Consider the following 25,884-nt stretch of genomic DNA (forward strand, 5'->3'; position numbering starts at 1 on the left):
AATGGAGAGAGAGTAAGATAAGGATGTGACAACTCTGCCAGGCCACTCCTGGGACAAACCCTGATCCTTACGCCATGCTGTCTCCCTTCAAATGTCAATTTAAATTAGAAGATTTAGAAGAGGGTAAAATACCAGTTGTTGTACTTCTGGCTACTAAAGAAGTGAAGTGTGTAGGTCTGAAAGTTTGGTTGCAATCAGTAGTAAAAATGGATATTGGAAATACAAGGTTTAAAGTAATTTCTCTTACTTTGTCACATTAAAGGCTGGTTCCTACTTAAATTTTATTAACTACTGTCCTCAGAAGCACAGAACTATTTAAAACATCTGCTGTGTAAATAGCACTACTTGTTTAGTATGTACAAAAAAATCTTCCTTGATTATTTTACTTCCCACTAAGATACTAGACAAAAACCCATCCATAGTGAAATATAGGTTATTAAATTTATTAATGAAAGGTGTTATAGAGCTATTATCTAGATAAGTTTGATGTCTTTTACCAACATTAGGTAGTTTGTGAGACTTCTCTGTTATTTCTATCTTTTCTGAAGATGTTTACAAGTCTGTAGAAAAACTGCTTGTGTACTCCGTTGAATAAGCAAAATTCTTGGCATGGAGAAAAACAATTTTTCATTATTTTTAGAATGTACCAGTATGCTACAACTATTCACTTTAGCTGCTTGACAACTACACTTTTAGTAGGAAATGATGACTAGTATTAACAGTTTGTTACACATTTGTATGATTTTTCTGAGACCCACAGCCTCAATCATCTCCAAGTACCAATAGCTACAATATAATTTACTGGTATGACTTTACTGATTCAGCAAGTCCACCCTCTGATTTTAGCTACATGTAGAGTATGCTTGACTACCTTAGAAATTTACAGTTGGGAAATTCACACCTGTGCTAATTCGTAGTAAGTGTTTTGGCTGATTTTCACCCTCAGTTCCCATGTTGGAATGATTGAATAACAAATTTTAAAGGAAGTTATGGTGGACTGATGAGTGTACAGTAAATAGCTGCCACACACAACTGAATAATGAGTGAAATTCAGTACAAATAAAAAGAAGTGAGAAATAAGTGGAAATCCAGCAACATGAATGGGATATTCTTGTTTTCATAAACACGTACATCCATGAAGACAAAACATGGGGAAAGGAAGGAATAATAACATTTTTCTATAGTGGGATTAATCAAGCAAAGGATATGGAAACGAGAAGAGTGTAACTTGAAAAGAAAGTAACGGAGTAATAATTCAGAAAAAAATGAAGTTTTTTAATGAGTAATGTTGTATATTTAGAAAGAATCGGGACAACGACCTTGATAGGCAGAAAGATGATCAAGTCCTTAAATGCCCACAGGAAATGTTAGCTATTATTTAATCAACAAGCCTAGATAACTTTCTCCACAAAAGTCATAAAAGAGGTGGCAGAGATCCCAGGAGCTGGGATGTTCAGCTTTAGGAAATTTTGAAAGACTGAAGAAATGTTAATTTTGTGCCAATTAAAATTTGTAAGCAGGATGGCTGGGTAACTTCAGGTCAATTCATGAAATGTAAGTCCAGGGTGACACAAAGGAAAAGCTGAAATGCACACATTTAGGCATTTGCTTTATAAAGAACTATGAAAAAGGAAAACAATTAATGCCAGTCAATATGGTTTTAAGCCTTTGAATATGTAACATTCTTGAATTGTTGTATGGCATTTGATTTAGTACATACAATATTCTACAATAGCAATTCTAATGTCAAGAACGGACACATTAAATCACTTGGGAACCTTACTATTGATGGATTTCTTAGTATCATCAACACGTTGATGGTGATTACGTCCTCATGTAATAGGGTAGTTTTAAATAGGTTTCTGCAAAGACCTATGTTACTAGGTCTTGTAACTATGCTATGGTACTCCATTTTTCATTCATGATCTAGAATTAAGTCATTGCTATGAGAACTTCCACACTTTAAAAACTTCCAGATAACAAAAATTGGAAATAATAATAATAAATTATGAGAATATGGAGGTCACAGAAAGAACTATTACTCGTTCAATATGTTGACACCATTCATGTAAACTAGAACTCACAGAATTTAAATGCAAATATACCCACAGCAACAAGGAACACAGCTCCTTGAGTACAAAATGCTAGACTTCATTGAAGAAAGCAGCAACCCTGAAGAGCTCACAGAATCACTTGAGAAAGGAAACATAACAGGACATCTCATAGTGATACAGTGGCCTTCCCCACACTCCACACCTGTATCTTCTGTAGTAATAAATAAAAGTAGAGAGGTACTCCTAACACACCATTCTGGCAGCCCCAGTTACAGAGAAGGGCACGCAGCTCAAGCATCTCTGTTTTTCCAAAGGCTGACAGGTACAGTGAGTAGGAGAAGAGTTACAATTATTATTCGAGGGATAGAAAAAATGTTCTGTAGTAAAACAAAAGCAGTTGGTTTAACGTTAAAAAAACAACACCAAAAACAAATAAACAAACAAACAAACAAAACAGCAGTTACTGTGTAGAGGCACAAGGAAGAAAATACAGTGTGCCAGTTAACTAGTGCTGAGGAAGCAACAAGAACCCATAGACAGCAGATGAATTGAAACCAATCCAAAATGCTTACAAGACAAATGTATTAGCAATGAGAATTAGTAAATTAGAGCACAACAGCAGTGAGGTCATAGATTCTCTGCTGCCTGCTGTCTTCAAATCAAGAATGCAATCATTTTGGAAGCTACATTTTAAACCCAAATGAATGATATTTCACTTACTAGTCAGTGATTTCGTTACTTTCACCTTTATGTGCAAATCAGTCATCTGAGAGAGACAGCAGATCTAGTAATCCATTTGGGTCTATGAGTCTATAAAAATTTAAAAGAAAATCAGGGTGGATGTCACACGGCCATTTCTAGCCGACTTCTCTCTCCCCCTTTAACAGAAGAGTAATACTTTTCTAAGCTATTTAACACATAGAACACATAGAACACATCCTACTTCCTGAGTAAAAAGCACACTGCAACCTAGTATACCAGTAAATTGGATGCAAAAAATAGTATTAGAATGATCTTTTTGGAGCATTTTTAAAAGCCAGCTTTCATGCTAAAAACACAGCATGTTAAGTAATAGGTGGATCACATTCATTCAACGGTCAATTGTTAATGAAAGGCTAATGACCCCAGAAAATTAATCTATTTCAAATTATTGTTTTAGAAAGTCTACCTTATAAGTAACTTGTATCATGAAGGATAATTGCATATCTCCAATAAAACTGCTCTGTTTGAAAGCAACTTCAACAGTGTAGAAGCTGTAACAACTACTTCTGTGCAAAATTCTACAATTGTCAGTACTTGTACTACTTAAACTATTTCTTGGTCCCCTGCAAAGACCTGTACCACTGATGTAGTTAAAAAAAAAAAAAAAAAAAAAAAAAAAGTCTATTAACCAGAATTTTATATTCCTTCCAGAAGAATGTGAACTTCCTTATTACATTGCCTTTTATTGTTGTTATGTTATCCCATGTTTGTGTAAAGGCACATGGATTTCACCTATATTAGTGAGGATTTCATCCTTTTATTCATCTGTCATATTAATGCTCATGATTTGCAACAATGACCTAGAGATGCCTGCAGATCACTTTACAGAATGCAGACCAAACCAAAAGATCCGAGGGAATATAAACTTTCAAGGAAAAGCTCAGTTTCCCCTGAGATACAGTAGAGGACTTCTGATAAACAGAAACATATTACTGACAATTACAAGAGAATTAAATCTTTAGAAGCCTGGCAAAAACCCTGATCCTCTGAAATAAAGCAACCATGTCCTTTTCTTTCTCTTGGTAATAAACAAAAACTTCTGAAGGTACAGTCAAACAAGCAAGCAAGATGGCTATGCTTCTGTCTTGAGGAAAATGATAGGAAAAAGGCTCAAGGACCACTTTGTTGATTCAGTTGCAGTACTTCTGAGCTGTCCCACTGGAGATTTACAGTCTCAGTCTTCCCCCTGCAGGTCAGTAATACGGGAGCTCCCACAGAAATGTGCTTAGCTTTGAAGGCAGAACAGTGCTTTTTAATTCAACTACAATGCGCTGGGTTGTCTATAAAGCTGCACTAGAAGACTCCAGAGAGATGTCCAAGCATCAGCCCTGAGTATGAGCATACTGGATGTAGTGCATACTGTCTGCTGTGTGGTAAAAAATAAAATGGAGGAAGACAGTTAAATGCATCCTAGATTTTAGCTTTTAAGGTTATATACTTGTAAAATAGGAATAGACAGCCTGAACATATTTCAAGAGCCAAATGAGGATCCTGCCTGAAAAATATTAAATATTAAATAATAGTAATAAAATTAAAATTTAAAACACACACACACAAAAAAAAATAATAATAATTTTAGACTGACCTCTGTACACTAGAGAACAGCAACAGTCACACATATCAAATCTGACTCCTACTGGTCACAGACACAAGACAGTTTCCATAGGATTAGCCAACTTCATCTGGAATTTAGGTTGGCATGAGCCCTAACAGAAAGGCTCTCCACAAAATGTAAAGTCCACCTTTTGCTGGGAGAGAACAGCAGCAAAGAATGGTCATTTCATCCAGAAAGCAAGGGTGGATGGATTCAACCAAGCCAAAAACCATAACTGGTCTGGAAGAAGCAGGACAGATATGGACAAAGAAACAACACCAAATCAGTCAGCTTCACCAATCTTCTCTGGGTTCTATCTAAGACTCCCTTACTGGAAGGAGAGAAAATTTAGAACTTAAACTTAATAATGAAACAGAAAGAAATTTGGAATATAATGTGTTGTTCCAGCTGCAGCAATCAGAGACCACACACCAAGAAAGCAGCAAAGGTGGAGCAAAAGTTGTTTTTTACACTGATATCAAGAGATGAACTCCACTGGTGCTAACAACTGGTGGCTGTAACTGGAACAAAGCCATAACTCCTCTGAAGAATCATCAGCTTTAAGGATCAGAATTGCAGCATAATTACGCTGCTTTAAAAAGGCTTCCTTGGCAGCCTCCTGCTTGTCACAATTACATTTATTAAACACAATGGAATAGCCTAAGCCATACCATTTTACAGATCATTTTAGTTGGGAAATGATATATGATTCTCATGCATCAAATGTGAGTATTTTATGTTGCTGAACAGACTGAAATGACAAAGTTTGCCTGAATTATTTCAGGGTAAGTACGTAGTAAAACCCAGCAGTTGACTTGCTTAATAAAGAGTTTGGTTCTTTTATTCATTATTATTATTATTATTAATAATAATAATAATAGTAATAATAACTAATCAACTTTCTGGTAGAATACATAATTCAGTGTTTGCTTTTGCTGCCCTCTAGTGATAATAGAAGCATTAGCAATGTATATACAGGAACGCATTGCACTTTAGGGAAGAAATCTCACAATTTTGTCCATGAATTTTCAACCACATTGAACCAGAATCTTAAGATGTATTCTCTACAATTGCAGTACTTTCAATAGACTCTCCAGAGCAATTGCACAAGCAACATAAATTACATCCTATTTCAGCCCATGCTTTGAGGACTGATGTCAATCTTTAAGACATGATATTCACCTACAGCATTCTTCCAGGAATTGTTCTAAACAATGACGGGGAACAGTAAGACTATAACAGATCTAAAAAAACCCTTCAGTAAATGGAGTTTAATTTTGACATGTATTTTCCAGTTTACAATATTGTTATATATTTACTTTCCCCCTCAAATACAATGCTGTCAAAATGATGCAAGTTACACAAAAGCTACTGTTAAAAGCTAATTTATATCAGAGAAAAAGTGGATTGGGATGTGATTACACTTGCAGTTATAACAGCAGATTTGAGGAGGTGATAGCTCCTGGCAGAAGTAGTGATGAATAGCTCAGGACATTATCTCTCTATCCTGCTCTGTAATCGACTGAATTGAACATGTAACCGCAATCCAGTTATTTTCATCCATTAAATTATTACTGTGAACACCATCTGATGTTCATATAGACAGCCTTTGAAGTTCTGCCCTAAAACATGATATCAAAATAAAATCCATTACCTTTACTTGGATATATGTATCACATCACAAACACACAAAAGCTTTGTGTTTTCATGTATGCACAGCTATTGTTATAACACATCATATGTATTTGGCTGCATCATAACAGCCAAAGCTGAGAAGCAACAGGGCAGTTAGTTATACTTCAGGCATACTGGATATGCCTCAAATATCCTACATTTAAGCTTTTTTTTTTTTTTTTTTTTCTTAAATTACTGCAATGTAAGTTGAAACACAATTAATTCTGCATATTTCTCAACAGACACCAGCTTGTTTTGCTCAAAGGTTCTCTCTCTAGTTATAAAAGAGAACTGGCACACACACACACACACACACACACAAATCAAATGTATGCTCAGCTTGCACTGGACGTGAGCTCATGGACTTTCGAGCAGACTATGATTTTTTATTTATTTATTTATTTATTATCTTTACCTGATATACATCTTATTTATGCTGGGCATTTTAACAATGTGCTTCTCTTCTGTTACTCCTCCATGACAACCAGCTTTACAATGAACAATTTTTAACAAACCTTTCAAAAAACAGTACCAGAGAAAGCTACAAAATACTGCAGGGACCCAGCCCCAGACTCTTTTAAAATAATTCATTCCTTTACCACACCCTGACAGCAGTCTGTTTGCTTCAATTAATTCCTGTATTTGATAGAAACTACAGTTTGGTTGGAAAAGTACAATAGAAATTAATTATCACTAAAAGCAAAACAAACAGCAACTCGTATTATTACTAGTTGAAACATGTACTTCTGATTGTAGCTGTTGATGTAAAGGAACTGCTAGGTGATGTTAAAGCAGTAACAAAAGAACTTAAAAAGAAGAAGAAGGTTTAAAAGGTATGCATCACACCTTTGGAAAGCGGCTAAATTAAAACTCTCTCTGAGCCTTTAAAATGCACAATTGTGCATTTCAGGAAGACAAAAACTGTATATATGATCTTTTTTTTTTTTTTTTTTTTTTTTTTTTTCTTCACAAAAGACAACACCTAGTCTTTATTGGCAGGTATTTCTGCTGAACTACCACTGGGAACAAAAGCCTGATGTAAACCAGTAATGCAAATTCCCCAGCTGGGAAAGAAAAAAAATAAAAGTCCATCTACAGGCTCTTTAAGATTGGCTCTTTTCTTCCTGCTTGACTGAAAAATTCCTGGCCAGTTGCAGTCAAAGGATCAAGACAGATGACTTAAGGACACTCCCCAAACGTCCTCTTATATGACCAGCTCAGGCTTTACCACAACCATATCTCAGCATCAAATAGTTCATGATCCATTGAAGACCCATTCTCTGGCCTTCCAACCATGCAGGAATAATACTCAACTGAAGTTTAAAAATTTGGAATGGGTGTATACTCCTTTTAGGAGGAGTCTTTTCTTGGAAGAACAGATCCAAAAATCTAACATAAATAAAATGGAAAAAAATACTTCCCTTCCCTTAACACTTGGATTATGTAAGCCGTATGTACAGTAACTTGTAGGGGACAGTGTAACATCTGTAACAATTCCCAAAATGAAAATAAAAGCAAGTACAAAATAAGTCAGACATGGGGCAAAAGGAAAAGGTAAGATTTCATTAAAACTGCATCCATGGATGGCACAGCATGTCAATTTTAGTAAGATCTTTTTGTCCTTTCTCTGTTAGAGACTGCCTTTGGACAGTTACACTATTATACTACACTTCAGGTCCCTCAACACAATTCTTTCTTTTATATATATATATCCATTCATGTCTTTGCAGCAACTATGACCAGACCACCATACTTATAATATATATACATATATTTAAAGCTACAGCCATACTGTACCAATAGAGCTCTGCTATCAGCTTCAATTCCTTTTATCTGCAACCAGAGAAGAATCCTGTCTCTCCACCTGCACCATGCAAAACACAGGGACAAAGCAAGGCAGAAATCTCAGCCTCAGATACAGCTGCAGGATTTGGCTTATACCATGTTTTGCATTTCATTGAGTTGCCATTTCTTTGTCATGCTTTGAATGAGGACATTTTCCAAGCATATTGATACCCATTGCCCCATTCCCAAAGTGCAGCCCCAGACAAGCACGCATTTTCACGGCAACTAGTAGATAGAAATGGCAGGCTTTTTTGGAAGCAGAGCCCCAGGGCACATACTAGGCTATAGGCACTTTACAAAGAGGCTTCACGTAAAGCAAAGAAGAAAAAATAATTGGACTCGAGAGACCACTATGATCTAGTATACGCACTTCCTTTAAATGCTTACTTCACTGCAGCTGGGCAGAGACTTTCAGTCCAAAGACACTGAAGAAATGAAGAGTAAACATAGTAGAGGTACTGCAAAGCCATAAGGCTTCAATAATGTCTCTAAAATTACGGGATACCTTTGCTAGAGGAACACTGCTGTTAAGAAATTGTGCCATGGAGATATTCTTGTTCATAGCTCCAACTAACTGCTCCTGCCCTGCAGCACAGGAATTCCTGGAACTTGTAATATGTTATCCAAACTGCAGTAATGGCAGCAGCTTTTTTTTTTTTTTTTTTTTAACTGCTTATTTGCGTAAGTTAGATTTACAAGCTGCATCTGTATAATGCCTCATAAGGATATTTGTGTTATGGGATAGAAACACTTTCCTTACTGTAAAGTTAAATCTTTTCCCAGGACAACTTGTGATGAATCCATAAAGGCATTCAGGAATAATAAAGTAATTTCTTCTAACATCAAAGCACTTGGCAAACAAGTATTTTGTCATTTAAATATTGTCATTTAAATATTGTTAAAATATTGTTTCTTTTTCCTATAATATATATTTTAGACAATTCTAACAGATCCCTTCGTAGTGAATTGAAAGGATTTGGCTTTAAACATGAGACCAAGTTTATCTCCTCCCTCTAGCTCACCTCTAGTTAACACTTGCTTAATAAACAGTCAGCCACATCTGACAGACGTAATAGGTGAAAAACAATAATAGAAGATTCCAGCTTGCCACCAGTAAAAAACAAGAACACTGCGCTTATTCCTTGAGCACTTCACAGATCTTATGAAAACCTCAGAAACTTTTGCAATTTCCCCTTTTGTCTTCCCTTGTGTTTTGTTTGTTTTGTTTTTCAAATTTGTCACAGGTGTCAATTCAGACTAATAAAAAGGTCTATAATAAAAAGGAACATTAAATGCAGCAACATCTGAATAATTCTGAATATTATACATTTATTATATATTTTGTGTGCACATGCATGTGTACCTATCCCATAGATATTTGCTGTAGCATAGCTACAAAAGAAGCTTGTAGCCACTTTTGCAGACATGAATTCAAATGTGCAAGGAACAATGATTCCTAACTCACTAAGCTGTGATGGCATACGCATCCTAAAACTGATACAGCTATACCAAAACAAAGAGCTTTATAGAGAGTGCCTATTTCATACAGAAAACTGGCTTGCTACATAAGTACAAAAACCAGCTTCAGTGGTACAGCTGTGTTCATCTCCCTTCTGCTGTAACGTGACATTCTTACTTTAATGAGGTGTTCCTACTGTAGACCTGGCCAAGCACATGTTCTAACAGTTCATCAGAAATCTTGTTGAATAGTAGCCATTTCATACTAAAACAAACGAGTTTTTAAATATTTTTTTCAAGCTACGTCTTACTTAACATGCATGCTATTCTTGTGAAAAAGCAAAAATTAAAACAAAAGTTTTCTTCTAATTTTAATATAAATGAAAACCAAACATGAACCAAAATTATTTTCTATCCTTATAAATACTATTACTCAGCTTAATAATAATAATAATAATAAAAAAAAACTGACAGAAGGTACAAGCCATATTATGAAAACTAAAACAAAAAACCAGTAATACTCCAGAGAAAAGCAGAGAACTGTGGACTGCAAATTACGACTAACACGGAAACAAGCTCAGCATGACTCTGATATATACACGCCTTAGCAAGCTCCCAGTAGATATCAACATTTTGAAAGCAGGCTGCAAGTTGTTTCATGCAGTTTTGTTGGTTCAGGCTCCAGCTCTCATTAAAGCATGGCTTATATACTGCTAACTAAAGTGCATTTGATGGTGTCATTGTTCTTTGAAGGAAAAAGATCAGTGAGGGACATTAACCAACAAATATTCATTCCACCATGTCCTTTGTATCTTTCATTTGATTATGTATTTAGACTACATGCTATGAGTAGGTGCTATGAGTAGATGCAGATTCACAAAAATAATAAGATCTATCAGTCCAGAACAGGACTAATAACCAGTCTTACCCATTACACTCTTCCCTCATGCATACAGGAGGGGGTTGGGGGAGTTACAACTGCACCCAAGTGACCCTAGGTCAAATTAAGCAAACAAACACAAAACACGAGTGGTTTCCAGTTTCCCAGTCAGGTGTACTGTGAGGTTGGGTTTACTGGTATACATGAAAGAGAGATGAAAAGATAATAAAACCAGGCCAGAGGCAGCTTTATAATTTCCCAAATTGCATACTTACTACCTGTGTGTTTCCAAGCTCTCTTACAAAAAGCCTCAGTACTTGTATGAGGAAGCTCATGGTATATTCATGGAATTGTTTCCTTATTCCCTTGTACATTGATGCCCATAAATTGTCTCACATCTTCCATATAGGATCCAAGTTTTGGGGCACCAACTTCTCATGTTGTACTTGCAGAGCTCAGTGGCGTTCTGCTCTGTTACAATTGCGTGGAGCAACCACACTGATCTGTCATCTGATACACCGCTTGCTAGCTGTGGATGTTTGCATATCTGCCCTGGGTTTTATAGGGTTCAGATCAGGACACGCTGGGGAGGCATTAGCCGACTGCTGGGAAGGAAGAGCTCTGTAAACAGTGACACATCCACATATGACAGGGAACACTTCTCCTTGCAAACATGGATGGGTTTGTTTGGTTTTGGCAACCCTATTTAAAGCGTGCACTGGATCGAAGTGGAAGAGTGCCCAGGCTGCCCCAGCTGGGTCTCAGCCATGCAGCAACTGTTATGATCTTTCACCTTCACCTACTGGAGTTTCTGTGTAGCTCATCACTCGTAATATAGCCAGGATCAGACAAAAGATTGGACTTACTCTGGAGAAAGTGCTCTTGGAAATCATGCTCACCAAAAGCATCAAGAAAAATTTCTGGGGGTAAGGAGATGCAATGGGGCACCTGGTTCTTCCATGAATGTAAACTTGAAGTGTCAATTTATCCTGCAAACTTCTGTTCCTTCCTACCTCACTCAGTATTGACAGGCTGGGGATAGCAGCTCAGGTTCACTCCCATGTTCCATAGCTGATGTACCTTTCAGACAGGTGCTGGTTGTCATCATCTCTGAGCCCACAGTCTACAACTGTGTATTCTCTCATATATAGACACTTTTGCACTAATTGCTGTTTAAGGTAGCTGCACAGAGTCATTAAAGAACAAAGACTACACCTACTGGCCTAGTACAGTCTAATCAAAGCAGTGCTCCTGTTTAAAGGATTTTGTACAAGCCCTCTCACCTGAGGGAATTTCACCTTTGTGTTAGATCCATTTCCAACCAAAAGCACCAAGATTATCTCTTGAAGTCACATAATATATAAGAGAATAGGCATTTGCACCTATAGTTACCTTTGTAGAACTGGGTCTCAGGTGAGGTATGTACCCTTAAGTGAATCTTCCAACTTTTTTTTAACAGCATCTTCACATTATTCACAACTGATTGTTCAAATGCAGACAGTATTTTTAACCTAACTTTTCAGAGAATAATAAAATAGGATAGAATATACAAATAGGTATCAGTTTACTACCTATGTCAATGTACTCAACCCCCAGTAATGTTACTCTAGGGTGCTCCTGGTTCAACACATTGCCAATAAATCAGTATTTACAAGGAAACAATTTTAAAGCTAAATCAATATTTCCTTTCAAAATGCTCAAATGCAGCTTATATTTAGCAATATTCAGCATGTACTACAAATCCATGCCGCAATCAACCTCTGTAAACACTGCTTTTATTCATTTTTATAAAAAAGTGAATATTTTATAATTAATAAATGTAACATTTATATTAATTAATTAATTAATTTGCTTTAGCTTTGATAGTTTAGGTCACTTATGAGCTTCTACAGAACAGCAAAGCATCTAAGGAAATTAATTTAATTTGAAACATAAGACCTGCTTAATCAATGATAATCCACCATCACCGACTTTCTTTTCTGAACACTAAATTGTATTGAATCCTTCCATTCATGCAAGGTAAGAAGCCAAATGTAGACTGAAAATAATGAAAAAGCATCACATTCTGGAAACTGATCGAGCTCTTCACTAACGAAAGAAAAGTACACAGGGTACTGGGGTATATTCTCTGACTAAGCTGTCAAATAGGTACGAAATAGACAAGAAAAGATTAACTATTAACCTTTCATTATTACTAGATATCGAGAAACAAGGCATCTTTCATATTTCAATCTGCTTAAACTGTTATTTTCAAATGTTATTTAAAGTCACCCCCAATTTGAAAAACAATACCGAACAAAACCAATATGCTTTACAGATTTGGCAACTTCTTCATCTTTTGCTTGAATTCATATATATATGAATTATTCATATATATATATATATGAATTATAAATATATATATATATATTTCCATATATATATATATATGGGAAAATCTGGCTACTTTTTGACCATTTACAGATTCACATACAATGTTTGGAGCATCTGGAAAGCCCTAAGCAGTGCATGAAACACTGGAGACACCTTGCCTATGCATTTACATGGGGACTCACATAAGCACCAGTGCATTTCTTCTCTAAAACATGAAGAAGCATTAAAACATACAGAAGCAGTAAAAAGACTCCTGTTCTGCAATAAATAAATCAATAAATAAATGGAACTGTTCCTCCAGTTCTCCAAAGCTCAAGAGTTGATTCTACCAGCTCTTTGGTAAATATGTAATGATGCTAAATAAAACCGGCTATGGGCTCAACCTGAAAGCCTTGTGGAGTCAATTTAAACATGCTCATCAGCTCCAGAAGACACTAGATCAAGTTCTAGCTGAATCTGAATAAACTCAAACGCCATGGGACATGGAAGGCAATGCTCTGGTGCCATCTTCTAGACCCCAGTGCTTTTACTCAAGCTCCAAAACAGAGACAAAAATAAGTATAGCTCATCTGCATATGACCATATAGTTAACTAGGGAGCTGAATTCCTATCTGATGCAAATTCCTTAAAAAATGAGTTAGAATGTAGCATTTGATAACTTTAATGGATAGTAAAGTTAATGTTCATATTCACTTCATGAGGTTGATATGCCTGTTCTATTAATAACTGCTTAAGTTAATGATGCATGTGTAAAAAGCATGTTCCTAGCTTTAAAAACCCAAATATGCTTCTGTAATTTTTTTTCCCCCAGCACACATTAGGTAATGTGAATTCCCAATATTGCACAGTCCATTGTAAGCACACCACATACTTCTGCTGACTAGAAACAAACACTTGCCTTGTGTGCTGTTCAGCTTACTGTTGTATTCATCATCTCACATTAAAATAATAGTAAAAATATATAAACTCCCAGTCTTAATTAGAAAATCTTCCAAAAACAAAAGGATGAGAAGCAAAGCTGAGCTATTTGTCTGAATTTGCAAAGAAGCTTGAAGTCCTCTGGCAATGGAAAGGGATGGGTCACAACAGACCTCACCAGTGCCACCAATTACCCCTGTGACACAGGGACACAGCAGATACGGGCGGGCTTGGAGTATTGTTGGCTTCTCAACAATGTTACGTGTGTCCCCAAAGGCAAGAGAGCATTGCAGGGCAGGAAGTGGGTGAAAACACATACTGTGTAGGTTTGTGCAGAGTGTGTTATTTCACAACAGCCAAGGAACCGGGAAAGGAACTAAAAAAGAAAACAGAAAAAAAACCTCCCTTCCCACCCCCCCGACTCCTCCTTCAAGCAGCAATTAAGGTGCAGTTTCATACTCAGATGCTTACTATTTAAATGACACAGTGGAAGTAAGATTTAAGACCCAAACTTGTCCTCTCATCCCCTACTTAGGTCTGTCAGTCAACTTCAGATTCCTATGACCATGAAATTGTTCAAGTTCTGATATTAATTGAAAAAAAAAAAAAAAAAAAAAAAAAACAAACAGAAAAACAAACAAAAAACGCTCTATGTACATCAGCATGCCTCTATTTATACCACATCTGAAACATCTAAAAAAGGCATGAGCACAGGAATAATAGCTACCTGGAAAGGAAAAAAAAATATTCCCACAATCTCAATATAATTGTATTTTTCTGTCTGCACTTCTCCTTTATCTCAACAGCAGTTTTATTTTTGTATTATTCCTCTAACCAATTGATCTTTCATGTGGCTGAAATTTTGAAACAAAGACAGATGTATGTCTCTGACGACAAAAGAAAAGCATTAAGTGTTAGCTCCCAAGTGCTACTAAGACTTGTTTCAGCAGAAGTTTTCCAGTGCATTTTATCTTCCTGCAGTTAAAATCTAGTCATTCCATTTAAATATATACATATATATATATTAAGCTCTGTATGAAGGGATATACTAAAAGCTGTCCTAGAAATCCCAAGCACTGACTACGTATCGACCAACTGCATTATCTGCATGGTGAGGAGCTCACCTATGACAAAGCTTCTGAAACCATTTCAGCAACAACCAAAAAGAACTGCAGCAAATCCCCTCCCACCCAACTAGGAAATGCACATATGTTTTACTGATGCTAGTAAAAACAGGAAAAACAAACAAACAAACAAAAAAAAAACACAACTAATTCCCAAATTAGCAAATGCAATCTTACCTTGGTCCAGTATTCAGACATACAAAACTTTGCCCATGCTTCATAGTATAAGAAATACACAGTCATTTTACTGAGAAATATCAGCTCTGGGCTTTAAAGTTTTTGCATCCACAGAGATATTCTATGATTTGTCAAATAACTCATCACCATTTCTCAGGAGTAAATATGCTTAGAGATTTTTCCAGCTAAAATTTTCATTGCAAGTGAAAAATAATTTAACTCAAAGACACCCTTATATACTTAATTTCAGTTTTTGTTTGTTTATTTGCAAGCTGTCTTCTTGCAAGTAGTGTGTTTCATAAAACCTCTGTCTGATGTGCACATACAGAACAGCTTTGTAAATCCAGCCAGATACTTTCTGTTGAGCCACACCAGCCTGCCTGTACTCCAAAATGGCAGCCTCATCTCTGCTTGTTGCTATGGCCACGCCATACGTCAGGGCTTGCACTTTTTTTTTTTTTTTTTTCCCCAACCCTGTTTGTTTATGACAGGCCTAGGTGCTTCCTATTATGGTGCCTGCATCAGCGCAGCGTGCACTCGCAGCAGCTGCTGAGGCGATCAGAATGCAGCAGGGGACGGAGATGCTGAGGAATCCGAGCATGCTCGCTGTAGAGCTGTGCTCCAGGGCCGCCTCAAGAAGCATTAAACAGCCTGCAAACACTGAGCACAGGTTTGGCCGGAAAAGCCCTTTCGGTGGCAAACACTGAACACAGCTCAGCTAAGGCTGCAAAGGGAGAAGCACAGGGAGCTACGTGTTTTGAAAGCAAAATAAATAAGGCATTTTACAAGATCTCAAACACTTGTCCTTCTGCCTGGTTCTCGGATGCTGCAAAGAGGCGAGCATTTTAATTCACATAACAAGAGCACAGTAAAAACCTGATCCTCATTAACTTTCAAATGTCAATTTAGTATTTTATAGCCTATTTTCATTCCTTTCAGCTACAATAGGGGAGGGAACTGAGGCTGTTTAATTTGGAGAAAGAGGAGGCTGAGGGGAGACATCATTGCTCTCTACAGCTATCTGAAAGGAGATTGTAGTGAGGTGGGTGTCAGGCTCCTTTCTCAGATGAAGAGTGAGAGGACATGAGGACACAGCCTCAAGTTGTGCAAGGGAAGGTGAGATCAGGTATCAGGAAGAATTTCTTCACAGACAGGATGGTTAGACATTGGAATGGGCTGCCCAGGGAATTGGTGGAGCTGCCATCCCTGGAGGTATTTGAGAAGTGGATGTGACACTTAGGGACGTGGTTTAGCGGTGGACTGGGTAGTGTTAGGTTGATCATTGGACTTGGTGATCTTGATGGTCTTTTCCAGGCTAAATGAGAGATGCTATGAGATACTGAATGTCTATGTGATTCTGTGGGTAGTGAAAACATTTTGGTCGCTTCATGTGTGCTTGGAGGGGAGGTCAGTTTGTGCATAGGGAAAACGTAGCCAAAACCAAAGGTATAGTAACTCTCATACCACCCACCTATCAGTTCTAATGCATGAGGGTTCACACCCACTCTACGGTAGGAAACTAAGTCACCGATGCTATGTTTGTGGCAAATAAAGTTTATCAACAGTAACTAAGCACTTACATAGCCAAAGAATGGTAATACTGCTGGCATACCGAAGAACATCAGCCACCTGAAAGCCTAGTGGTAATCAAGCTTAGAGCCCAGTATCATCCTTCAGAACCATTTACAGAAGCATATGGCAAATCAAACCTTTTTTTCTAAAAAAAAAAACACAAGGCAATTACAAAGTTTTAAAATATATAAACATATTCAAATATTAATTGTATTTATCATTATTTATGACAGCCCCAATAAAGTTTGGCAAATTTCAAGCACAGAAAATACAGCTCAGAAGACTGAATGCAGGAAAAAGTCACTTTCTAGTCTTTTGTGCCCATTTTTCATTAAAACATGCTCAGATATGCTCAAGTCCACAATACCTATTTGGCAGCCTACTTTTTAGTTGCTTCTGTTCTTCAAATTCTTTCTTGCTCTATTGTTGAAACACCAATATCTTGCTATTTCTTTAGTTCTTCACTAACCCCTATTACACCCTCTTTTTGCCATTCTTTTCTTTTGGTGTTACACCACTTTTCTAGTTTCCCAAGGATGAAGTTTGTAAGAAAGATCTCTAAAGAGCACTGCCAAAACACCAGCTTAGGTGTTTACCTTTTTTTGTAGAAACCATCTCTGAAAACTAACGACTGCTTCCTTGGGTCAGCAAGTACACATGAATCATATCTTCACTTAGTAAAAATCGCTGTTCATTTAGACCACCCATTCAAGATCCAGTGGGTGGCTGATGTATTCCGAAAATCATTGTTTCTGCATATAAGAAACACTTCATGGTGAGTGAGATATCTTTTAGTTTACGTTTTATAGAGCATTTTTATATTGTTACCTTCAGAAAAAGTAAGAAAGAATATTTGGCAGTTAAAATAGCGTACAAGCTGGTGCAGTGCTGCCTTCCTGGATCTTTTGACTGGTATCAGCATACAAGATAAGGACATTTCGTGATTAAACTCCACCTTATCACTTCAAGGGAAGGTTGGTGGTCTCCCCTTTAAGCTTGATTTCTGGTACATAAAATTGAAATAAAAATCAAAATACCAATAGTTAGTCATCTTGCTCTTGCCTATTAGCAAAGACATCTCTGTTACAACTGTTCATTCCAAATTGCCAAAATCAGTTTAGGAAAGCAACGCTACCATTTCAGCTGGCAGCGTAAGGTTGTCTGTGATTCTGGGTAAAATTATCGCATGAAGGCTCTACAGTCAACCTTGGCCACAAAAAGATCAGACAGCCTGGTTTAATTATGCTAGCTCTTACTTGAACAGGTCCTTTCAATCATATAAAATAATAAATTTAAGAAGCTCATTATTCTTCCTATCCATCAAAAAATACTGCTGAGCTTATGTATCAGAGGAATATTACTGATACAGCAGAATGGTTAGGATATTGTAGCTAACTATAAATTTCCTGTAATCTATTCCAGAATAAAGTTGACACTGCTTTTGTTCTGGTATCTTTACAGGATTTTGAATAAATTGCTTGTAAATTTCTTCAAAAAGGCAAGTTCTGGGGAAATATGATGTTTCTAGTTAATATATGGTGCTTATGAATGTATGCAGGCAAAAAATACCATTAACACATATTAAATTAGTGAGGGAGAATGATGGAGGAGCTTGAAAACCAGCCTAGACTAGTACACATTAAAATAATTGCTGCCTCATTAACATTTTGTCAACATCTAGTGTTGATGAGAGTGAATTGCATTCTGATGTTCTGAAAACACACTAACAAGTGATCTTTCTAACTGGAAAACAACTTCTGTGTGGATGTGTGCTCAGTGAAATCCCGCTGCTGGGCTGTGCCATATGGACACTCCACCCGGACAGCATGACTGAGCACATAACAGTCAGAGCAAGCAGCTCTGAACGATATTTTCAGTCAGTCAATGACTATGGCATCTACAAACACATCTTAATCACTCCATCTCAGTTCCCAAACCTGCAAAACAGAAATATTTCTCATCTACGAACACAGTGTCATACATGCCATGGAATATCATTGTAGCATAGCATAGGCAATTTTTTTTTAAAGCTAACTTTCATGTAGTTAGCTTTTCAAGTAGATGAAAAAGACCTGTGCTGTTTCACAGGTGAAATTCTAACTCAGAAATTGATCTTATGTATTCTGGGCTGTTTTAAGTACATCCATAAGCTGCTTCCATACTTTTTGTATAATTTAGAAACCATCTTGAACTGGGAAAGATGGGCCATTACTACACAAAACTACACTTGTATATTAACTGCAACTCAGACATTTGTCTGTTATACCAAAAGACGCAAATCAATCAAATTTATCTGAAAGGTCTGCTTTCAGTTTAACTTCCCTTTGTCCTTTTGCTTTGCCTCCCCATCTAAAGCCAATAACAAAAATACATCAACAAGCCAGCAGCCTTTCCCACAGCAATGGCAAGAGCATGTTTAGTTAAACACTCTCTTATTGAGGAATTTGATATAAGTTGTCAGTCAGCTCAATTTCATTAACTGATCAGATATTAGTGGCTTACAGCTTAATTAATAGAAAAAGCTAGCCGTTTAAATTTTATTTGCAGATAATCTCGTAAACAGACCCTCCACACCAGCTTGCTTCACTGCTGCTCCACTGCTCGTGATTCATGGCAGATATTATCACCAGTGCAGCTCCCCTGCAACACTTGGAGTGGGCAAGCAAAGCCAACAAATAGCAGTACTTGCACAGCAGTTTCTCCCTGGGCTGGATGTTCAGATGTCCCACCACAGCCAGGCTCTGCCACCAGCCAGGTAAGGGCAGCCATGTGGAAGCTGCAGCTGGTCTGCTCAGAGGCAATAACCAGCTCAATGCACAGGTGCTGGCCACCGTTCTGCTCGCAGTTTCAAGGCAGGATGAGTAGCATTGCTTTAGAAAATGCTTTTGCTTTCTTACACGCAGTTTTGCAGCTACACAGGGGGGGCTGGCTGCAAGTAGCTAGAACTGGGATTCATTTCTATTACAGAAATGTTCTCGACATTAAAGGACACATCCATCTGTAACACGATTCTATAATACGTCTCCTAAATGTGGAAAGTTTTGGCAGATGACTCCAAACAAAACCCCTTGCTAACGTAACTGAGAGAGCAGAATGGTTTCTTAGGGCAGTTTCTTTATGATGTAGAAGCTGGACTGACATTTCAGTACACACCACATTCATAGTACCAAAACTTTATAAGAATGCAGAAGCTGCCTTTTATTGGAAACACAAAATAAAATAATAAAAAACATCCATTTATTTCTGAAATGCTTCATATCTTACTGTCTAACCTTGATTACAGCAATGCACTACAAAGAATACAATACAGGCTTTAATACTGACAGGAGACACAAGTAGCTAGACACTCATATCTTTCACTAGCCATAAATTCCACCATTATTGTTAAGCAAGAAGTTATGAAGTATTCATGTACATGAGGCCTTTTCCAAATAACATCTTTGAAACATTTGGTATTTTATGTAAATGCAATAAAGGTACCTTGATGTCTTTGCTTTTACTTCGTAATTTCCAAATCCTCTATTATGGTTGTGGTTGGAAGTATTTTCTCTCAGGAAGTCCTACTTTTTTACTCCATACTATTCCGTCTATATTATTCCATGCCATTACACTAAAATGAAAGAACCTTTCATGCTGCAGCATTTCCTATAATTGAAGAGGCTACAAAAAGGGCTGTTTGTGTGCATGTATGGGCCATTTGCTTGTATTTGTGGAAAAAAAATATCAAGTTATAAATTACTGGAAAGCTGTGCAATAATCTGAGAAGAAGCTAAGAAGCTGGAAAGTGTTAAGTCATAGCAAGTCTCAGACATGCACCATTCCTCTTAGCAGAGAATAGGAGATGCACAATGGAATTACTATTATTATTTTAACACTTAAAGTACATACTGAATCTATGAGATTAAGGGTTAGTGATTAGTTTTAGTGTCTTGAAATGCTACTTTGCTCATTGTATTTACCATTATGGGTCAAATCTAGGCTCCCAGATTTCTAAATCACACATGCCTGCTCATCGTGTCCCAGGGTGGCCAACATTTGCCATTTCTGCACAAAGAGAAGGGGGCTATGCTGAACCCAGACATTTAACCTGATGCACCACACTTGTTTTCATCTCTCTCAGCAATAAACCTACATCTCCAAAGATGCAGGTGTCTCCAAGAGACCTACAACACCAAAACCCCCTCTTCTGGCCTCAGAAGAACAAGGCCTTTCCTTCATGAATTTTCCTCATTTGACACCAATCTAACAGCCTCCAGGGAGGCAGCACACATTGGCACCTATCAGATTCAGCCACTACTGATATGATGTCACTATTCCATCCCCTAATTTCTGAGAAGATGGATGTGTTCATAAGAGATAAGGGCAGCTTGGGCAAGCCATCTGCTGGAGAAAAAGCTTCAGCTGCTATCTCATTCTCTCACCATGGCACGTCTTTGCACAATATACGCAACAAAGTGCTATCTCCTTTATATAAATATACCTCACTCATCACTGCGGTTGCCCAAGGGCAAGTTTTCTGTTCTCCAGAAGCATGACTAGGCTGACACAGGAGCAAGTAAGGTTGCTCCAGATGAACAGCACTCCAGCCTAGAGGTCTTAAAATTTGTGTGTGCTGGCTTCAGACCACGAAAAGGGAGGAGATTAGTTGGGAAGGAAGTCCTTCCTTAACTCCGCAGTCCTCTTCCTTTTCTCCTATTATGAAGTGCAAGAAAACTGGTGCATAAATATGCATTAATTCAAATTCCAGCTCACCATTTTATCAGGATCCTTCTACTCTGTCACTGTGCAAATTGAAATTTTTGATGAATAAAAATTTTCCTTACTTTGTACACAAACAAGCTTTTCATATAACAGCTGCCCCTTATTTAATTGTAATCTTTAGAAGCAGCACTCTAAAGCGCTGACCAAATCCTCGGATTTTCCTAGAAAGGTCTAGGAACATCAAGAGCCAATTAAACTATCATGTCAATGAGCCAAGTGTGATGGCATTGCCAGACATTATATAAGAGGACTGTCACACAATAAACCCCATCAAGTTTTTCCATCTGCTTATCTGCCCTCTTTATGTCTGAGAAGCAAAGCAGAGGTCTTGTCTTCTTTGCAACAGTTTAGTCATGATAACAACTTTTTTTTTTTTTCTTTTTCTACTCATTTACAGCATGTATTTTACATGTGCCATAGCTGAAACCCAAGAAAATGACTGATGTTTAAATCCTCGTAAATGGATATGACAATATTATCCTTTCCCTTAACTGGAAACAGGTCACTCTAATAGGTGACTATGACAGAAGAGGATATAATTTTACTCTGGCTGAGCTTTCACGTTTGGAAAAAGCATTGCAGAAAAATTATACTCCTACATATGAAATGGAATTTCTGAAGATGAGCTTCTAAACAGGTGACAAACCTGTCACCAAAGATAACAGTGACAATTCAAAAAAAAAAAAAAAAAAAAAAAAAAGGGGGGGGAAACACTAAAAACTAGACCATTAATAAAAGATTGAGCCAGAGACATTAGACATTTTTATTAGTTCTAGCTCATCCAGACTCCTACAAAGTTACCAACCACCATGCCATCCAAGGTTTTCCACAGCATAAGACAAAGATAAAACAAGGATGAAGGCAGCAGGGGTTCTCCCTTGTGGCTGGGACACCCATCAGTGGTAAAACAAAACTTCTTTGAACCATGATAGGAAATGTATACATAGTCCATTATTTCAACTATGTAATTAGTTTAGCTTCACTCTTTGCCTGGATGTTACATTAGTTGGCTTGAAGTTGCCTATGTGAGCCTTTTAATGTTGTAGAGCAGGAAAGGAAAAAATACTTTGTAGCAGCAGGAAGATGTGATTATAAAACAGCTCAAATTGGCAGGAGATATCATGAGGGAATGTGAAAAACAAAACAAAACAAAACAAAACAAAAAGCAATAACTGAGCAGATTAAGTTGTCTCTTTCCTTCATGCATAACTTTCATTTACACTAAATATTTACAGTTTGGAAACTGTATTTAAAAAACAAAAACAAATAATTAAAATTATCATTTGAGCATAAGTAATGGGTGACAAGTACTGCACCATAAACATATACTAAAACACCACTAATATCTGAAGTCAGTATTACATTAGTGTAGTCTTTGGAAGGTAGCTAGTAGATAAAAATTTGGGCATCTTCATAGCACTCAAAAATTCCAGGAGGGTTTTGAATTACTATCTGTCACTAGGAACAGTCTGTAAATAGACATTTGCTTTAATCCAGGAGCATTTTCACATACTGGTGTACAACTATAATATAGGTCTTATTTTAGAAAGTATTTTCAAATTCATTTTTGACCAGTTGGCATGGTCAAACTACATGAAATCTAAAAATTGTTAGCTTTGATAACTACAAAAGCTTCCTCAAGAAAGGAAGTTTAAATAGTGGGAAAGGAACCTCTGTCACAACCCTTACATTAATCTCAGGTGAACTCTTCCACACTCCTGTTTGTGACCAGTTACTAGCAAATCCTGAAAAAAAAATAATGCTGTAAACTGCAGCAAACTTAACATTGAAATAGAAGCAATACAAAATGATTTTTTCCATGTCTAAATTCAAATACTCAGACACCCCAAAGCATTGCACCGGAGGTGTTTGCAAAGATCATGATTACAGAAGTGAAAACATGCTTTTGCATATTAGTTTCATTATAAGTATTACTCCACGTTTGACTAACCTACAATTAGTGCTGTCCAGCAGAAAGTGTTTGCTACACCTCTGTATTCTCTGTCATATATACATTTACCACCCGTCACAGTAGTAATTTCAAGCCCAGATCCAGAATCAGGGACTTAATCTGGATACTGCAGAACCACATCTTACAAAAAGACAGTTATTCTCCCAGGGAGCTTTAAACCTATGAAATTTCGGTTTTATCTTGTTTAGCAGAGAAAGAAGATTAATCATTAAAAGCAGAAAATAGTAAATGAAAATAAAATAAAATAAAATAAAATAAGGAAACATCACTCTGCAACCTAGATATTTAAAAAAGATGATATACTTGTGAAAGCACATTGAAGGGTGCTTGTGTCTGAAGTTAAGGAATCACAACCAGCAAGCTAGTAGCCACATAAAAACTATGTTTTTCAACAGAGACATTACTGACAATTCAGTTCAGAAGAAACTGTTGCAGGTTAGCGTCTCTGGAAATCAGAACATAGAGGCAACTGATTATGCCCTGGGATCCTACCTTTAGTGTCCCAAATTGCTAAAGCATTTCCTAATTAATTTCTTTCAAATCAAATAAATATCACTAAAAACAAACAAACAAACAAACAAAACGCCAACAATGACAGAGCCACAGTCCACAGATATTAGTCAATATTAACAATACATGGCATGGAAAATCAGAAGTTAGTCTCCAAACATGAAAAACATTTTCATCTATTTTCAAAATTTAAAGTGCTCATTTGTTTTGTAGTTTCTGAGCCTAAAGATCTTACAGGTTTTCTGCACAGGTATGAGGACAATAAACTTTCTGTGTTTTTAATTTAAAAACTGGGATTCTGTAGATAACACCAAATCCAGAAGCTCGTAATTTAAGAGAACACAAGGTATTGTAAGAATCGTAATAACTTAATAACAACTGATAATGCTTTTAAATACGGCATTTTGAAAAGGGATTTATCAACAAACTACGCCTATGGGTGAATCATGGCCCTAATCCACCCGTTACTTCATGCGCAATGCCTCTCAGCCCTTGGAAAGCTCCTTATCACCAGGACAGCTGGACATGGGGCATCTTCTGGATTTTACAATGATCCCAGTATAACTTCGTCAGCCAAGTACTGTGGCTGCCTTCCCATGGAGCTAACCCAAAGCATGCTTTCAGTTTTCAGGATTACACTTACTGTCACAACATGCCGAGGCTCATCCCTTGGGGAAAATGTACTGTGCCTCCTGGTTCAAGCAGTTTTAAGCAGGGAGAACAAAAAAAAAAGGATCTTTTCATCTCTCCTTATTACCGTACTTTCAGTCATGCAAAGCTGTGAGCTGGCAAATCAATGACTACTACTAATTGAGTACCAGGAGCATCTAAACAAAATAAATATGCTCGGATTGGGATATGCTAAGGCAAGTCCTACGCAGGCATCACCGCAGTAAGGGGATTCCACTAGGATGCAGTGGTTCTGGCCGCCACCCAGGAGAGGGATCAGAGATCAGCCCTGTCCTGCTTCAGGCATTCAGGACACGTTATATTGTTTCTTCTCTGATATTTTTTATGCTGCTATGGTAGCCTTTGCATGTTGGCCAAAAGCTCATACATGATGCAGAGCTCACCCCTTATATCTCACACAAGTTCATGTAAATAAGCAAAGCTAAGATAGTTGAAAATGTTGTTATATGCAAGAAGTGTGGGGTATACATAAGAGAGGTAGCTGAGAATCTAGGGTAGAAGAAAAAACAAAACAAAACAACAAAAACAAACAAACAAAACCAACCAACCAAACAAACAAACAAAAAAAAATCACAAATTATTTCTTAAAGAAACTCAGATAAGGGGAAAGGAAAACATAGTGAGAAACCATGTCATGTAACTACAGCATTCCTTCTGATTTTCTCTAGGGAACCTGCTTTTCTCTAGGGAACCTGCTTTGGCAGGGGGGTTGGACCCAATGATCCCTTGAGGTCCTTTCCAACACCTACAATTCTGTGATTCTCTGATTCTCACCTGATTTTGCAGGATTTCTTCATGGTATAGAGAGCTGGGTACCTTTGAATATTCCTAATGGAATTAATTCTATTTTCTCAACCTTGAGAATGGTTTCTGTGCTTCAGGCTTCGACATAAACTAAAATAACTTCACTTACATATGTCCTTTACAGAGATGTTGCAGTTTGCAGTTACATTAAGATAGGACATGCTGTATAAATACTGGATATGTTTTCATACTCAAGAGTACCATGATTATTTAGAACAACCTGTTTCACACCTAAAAGTAGAATTCTTCTGCACTGAGTTTTCTTACATTATTACATGGGCTCACTTATTTATATGCAAGATCGTTCATGCTACGACTAATGGCTTTTTTTTTAACAGTAAAAAATATTTTTTAAAAAAAGCCCTGAAAGACATCACAGAGATTTTTATACAAGGTGGAATGATTTCCCAAAAACGGGGATAAAGATATACCTCAAGGATTGAGTATGACCTCCAAAGCTGGACAGTGGCTATTCCTTCCCAATAGCAGACTCTTCCTAAATACTGCAATATGAAATTTCACATAGCAGCTAAGTGCTTTAGACATGTCCATCCATATTTGATAGGTCAAGCAGACTGAGGTAATACATTGCTGTAATATCAAAATCCAGTTTTGATGTAAAACTCAGCATCATTCTTACTGACCTCCAGATTAACTCTGACAACTAGGATTACTGTGTGGCCCACATGATGTTATGTTTGAAATTACAAGATGAC

The 25,884-nt window shown here is 37.1% G+C and overlaps 1 protein-coding gene across 8 annotated transcripts in view; it reads right to left on the reverse strand.

Annotated features, from left to right (window-relative positions):
• Nucleotides 1-25,884, reverse strand: part of PDE4D (phosphodiesterase 4D) — a 651,373-nt gene that overhangs the window by 29,335 nt on the left and 596,154 nt on the right. The window contains exon 1 of one of the 8 annotated variants that reach the window (XM_035310829.1): nucleotides 14,860-16,052. The exons of 6 other annotated variants lie outside the window; for them this stretch is intronic. In XM_035310829.1, the coding sequence (XP_035166720.1) occupies nucleotides 14,860-14,925 (66 nt within the window). In that variant the 5' untranslated portion in view covers nucleotides 14,926-16,052. Of the gene's footprint in view, nucleotides 1-11,133; nucleotides 11,176-14,859; nucleotides 16,053-25,884 lie in introns of those variants that run through there. One more of the 8 variants, XM_035310831.1, reaches the window with a different exon arrangement.

This window comes from Oxyura jamaicensis, chromosome Z, assembly GCF_011077185.1.
Source record: "Oxyura jamaicensis isolate SHBP4307 breed ruddy duck chromosome Z, BPBGC_Ojam_1.0, whole genome shotgun sequence".
In the NCBI taxonomy this organism is placed as follows: Eukaryota; Metazoa; Chordata; class Aves; order Anseriformes; family Anatidae; genus Oxyura; species Oxyura jamaicensis.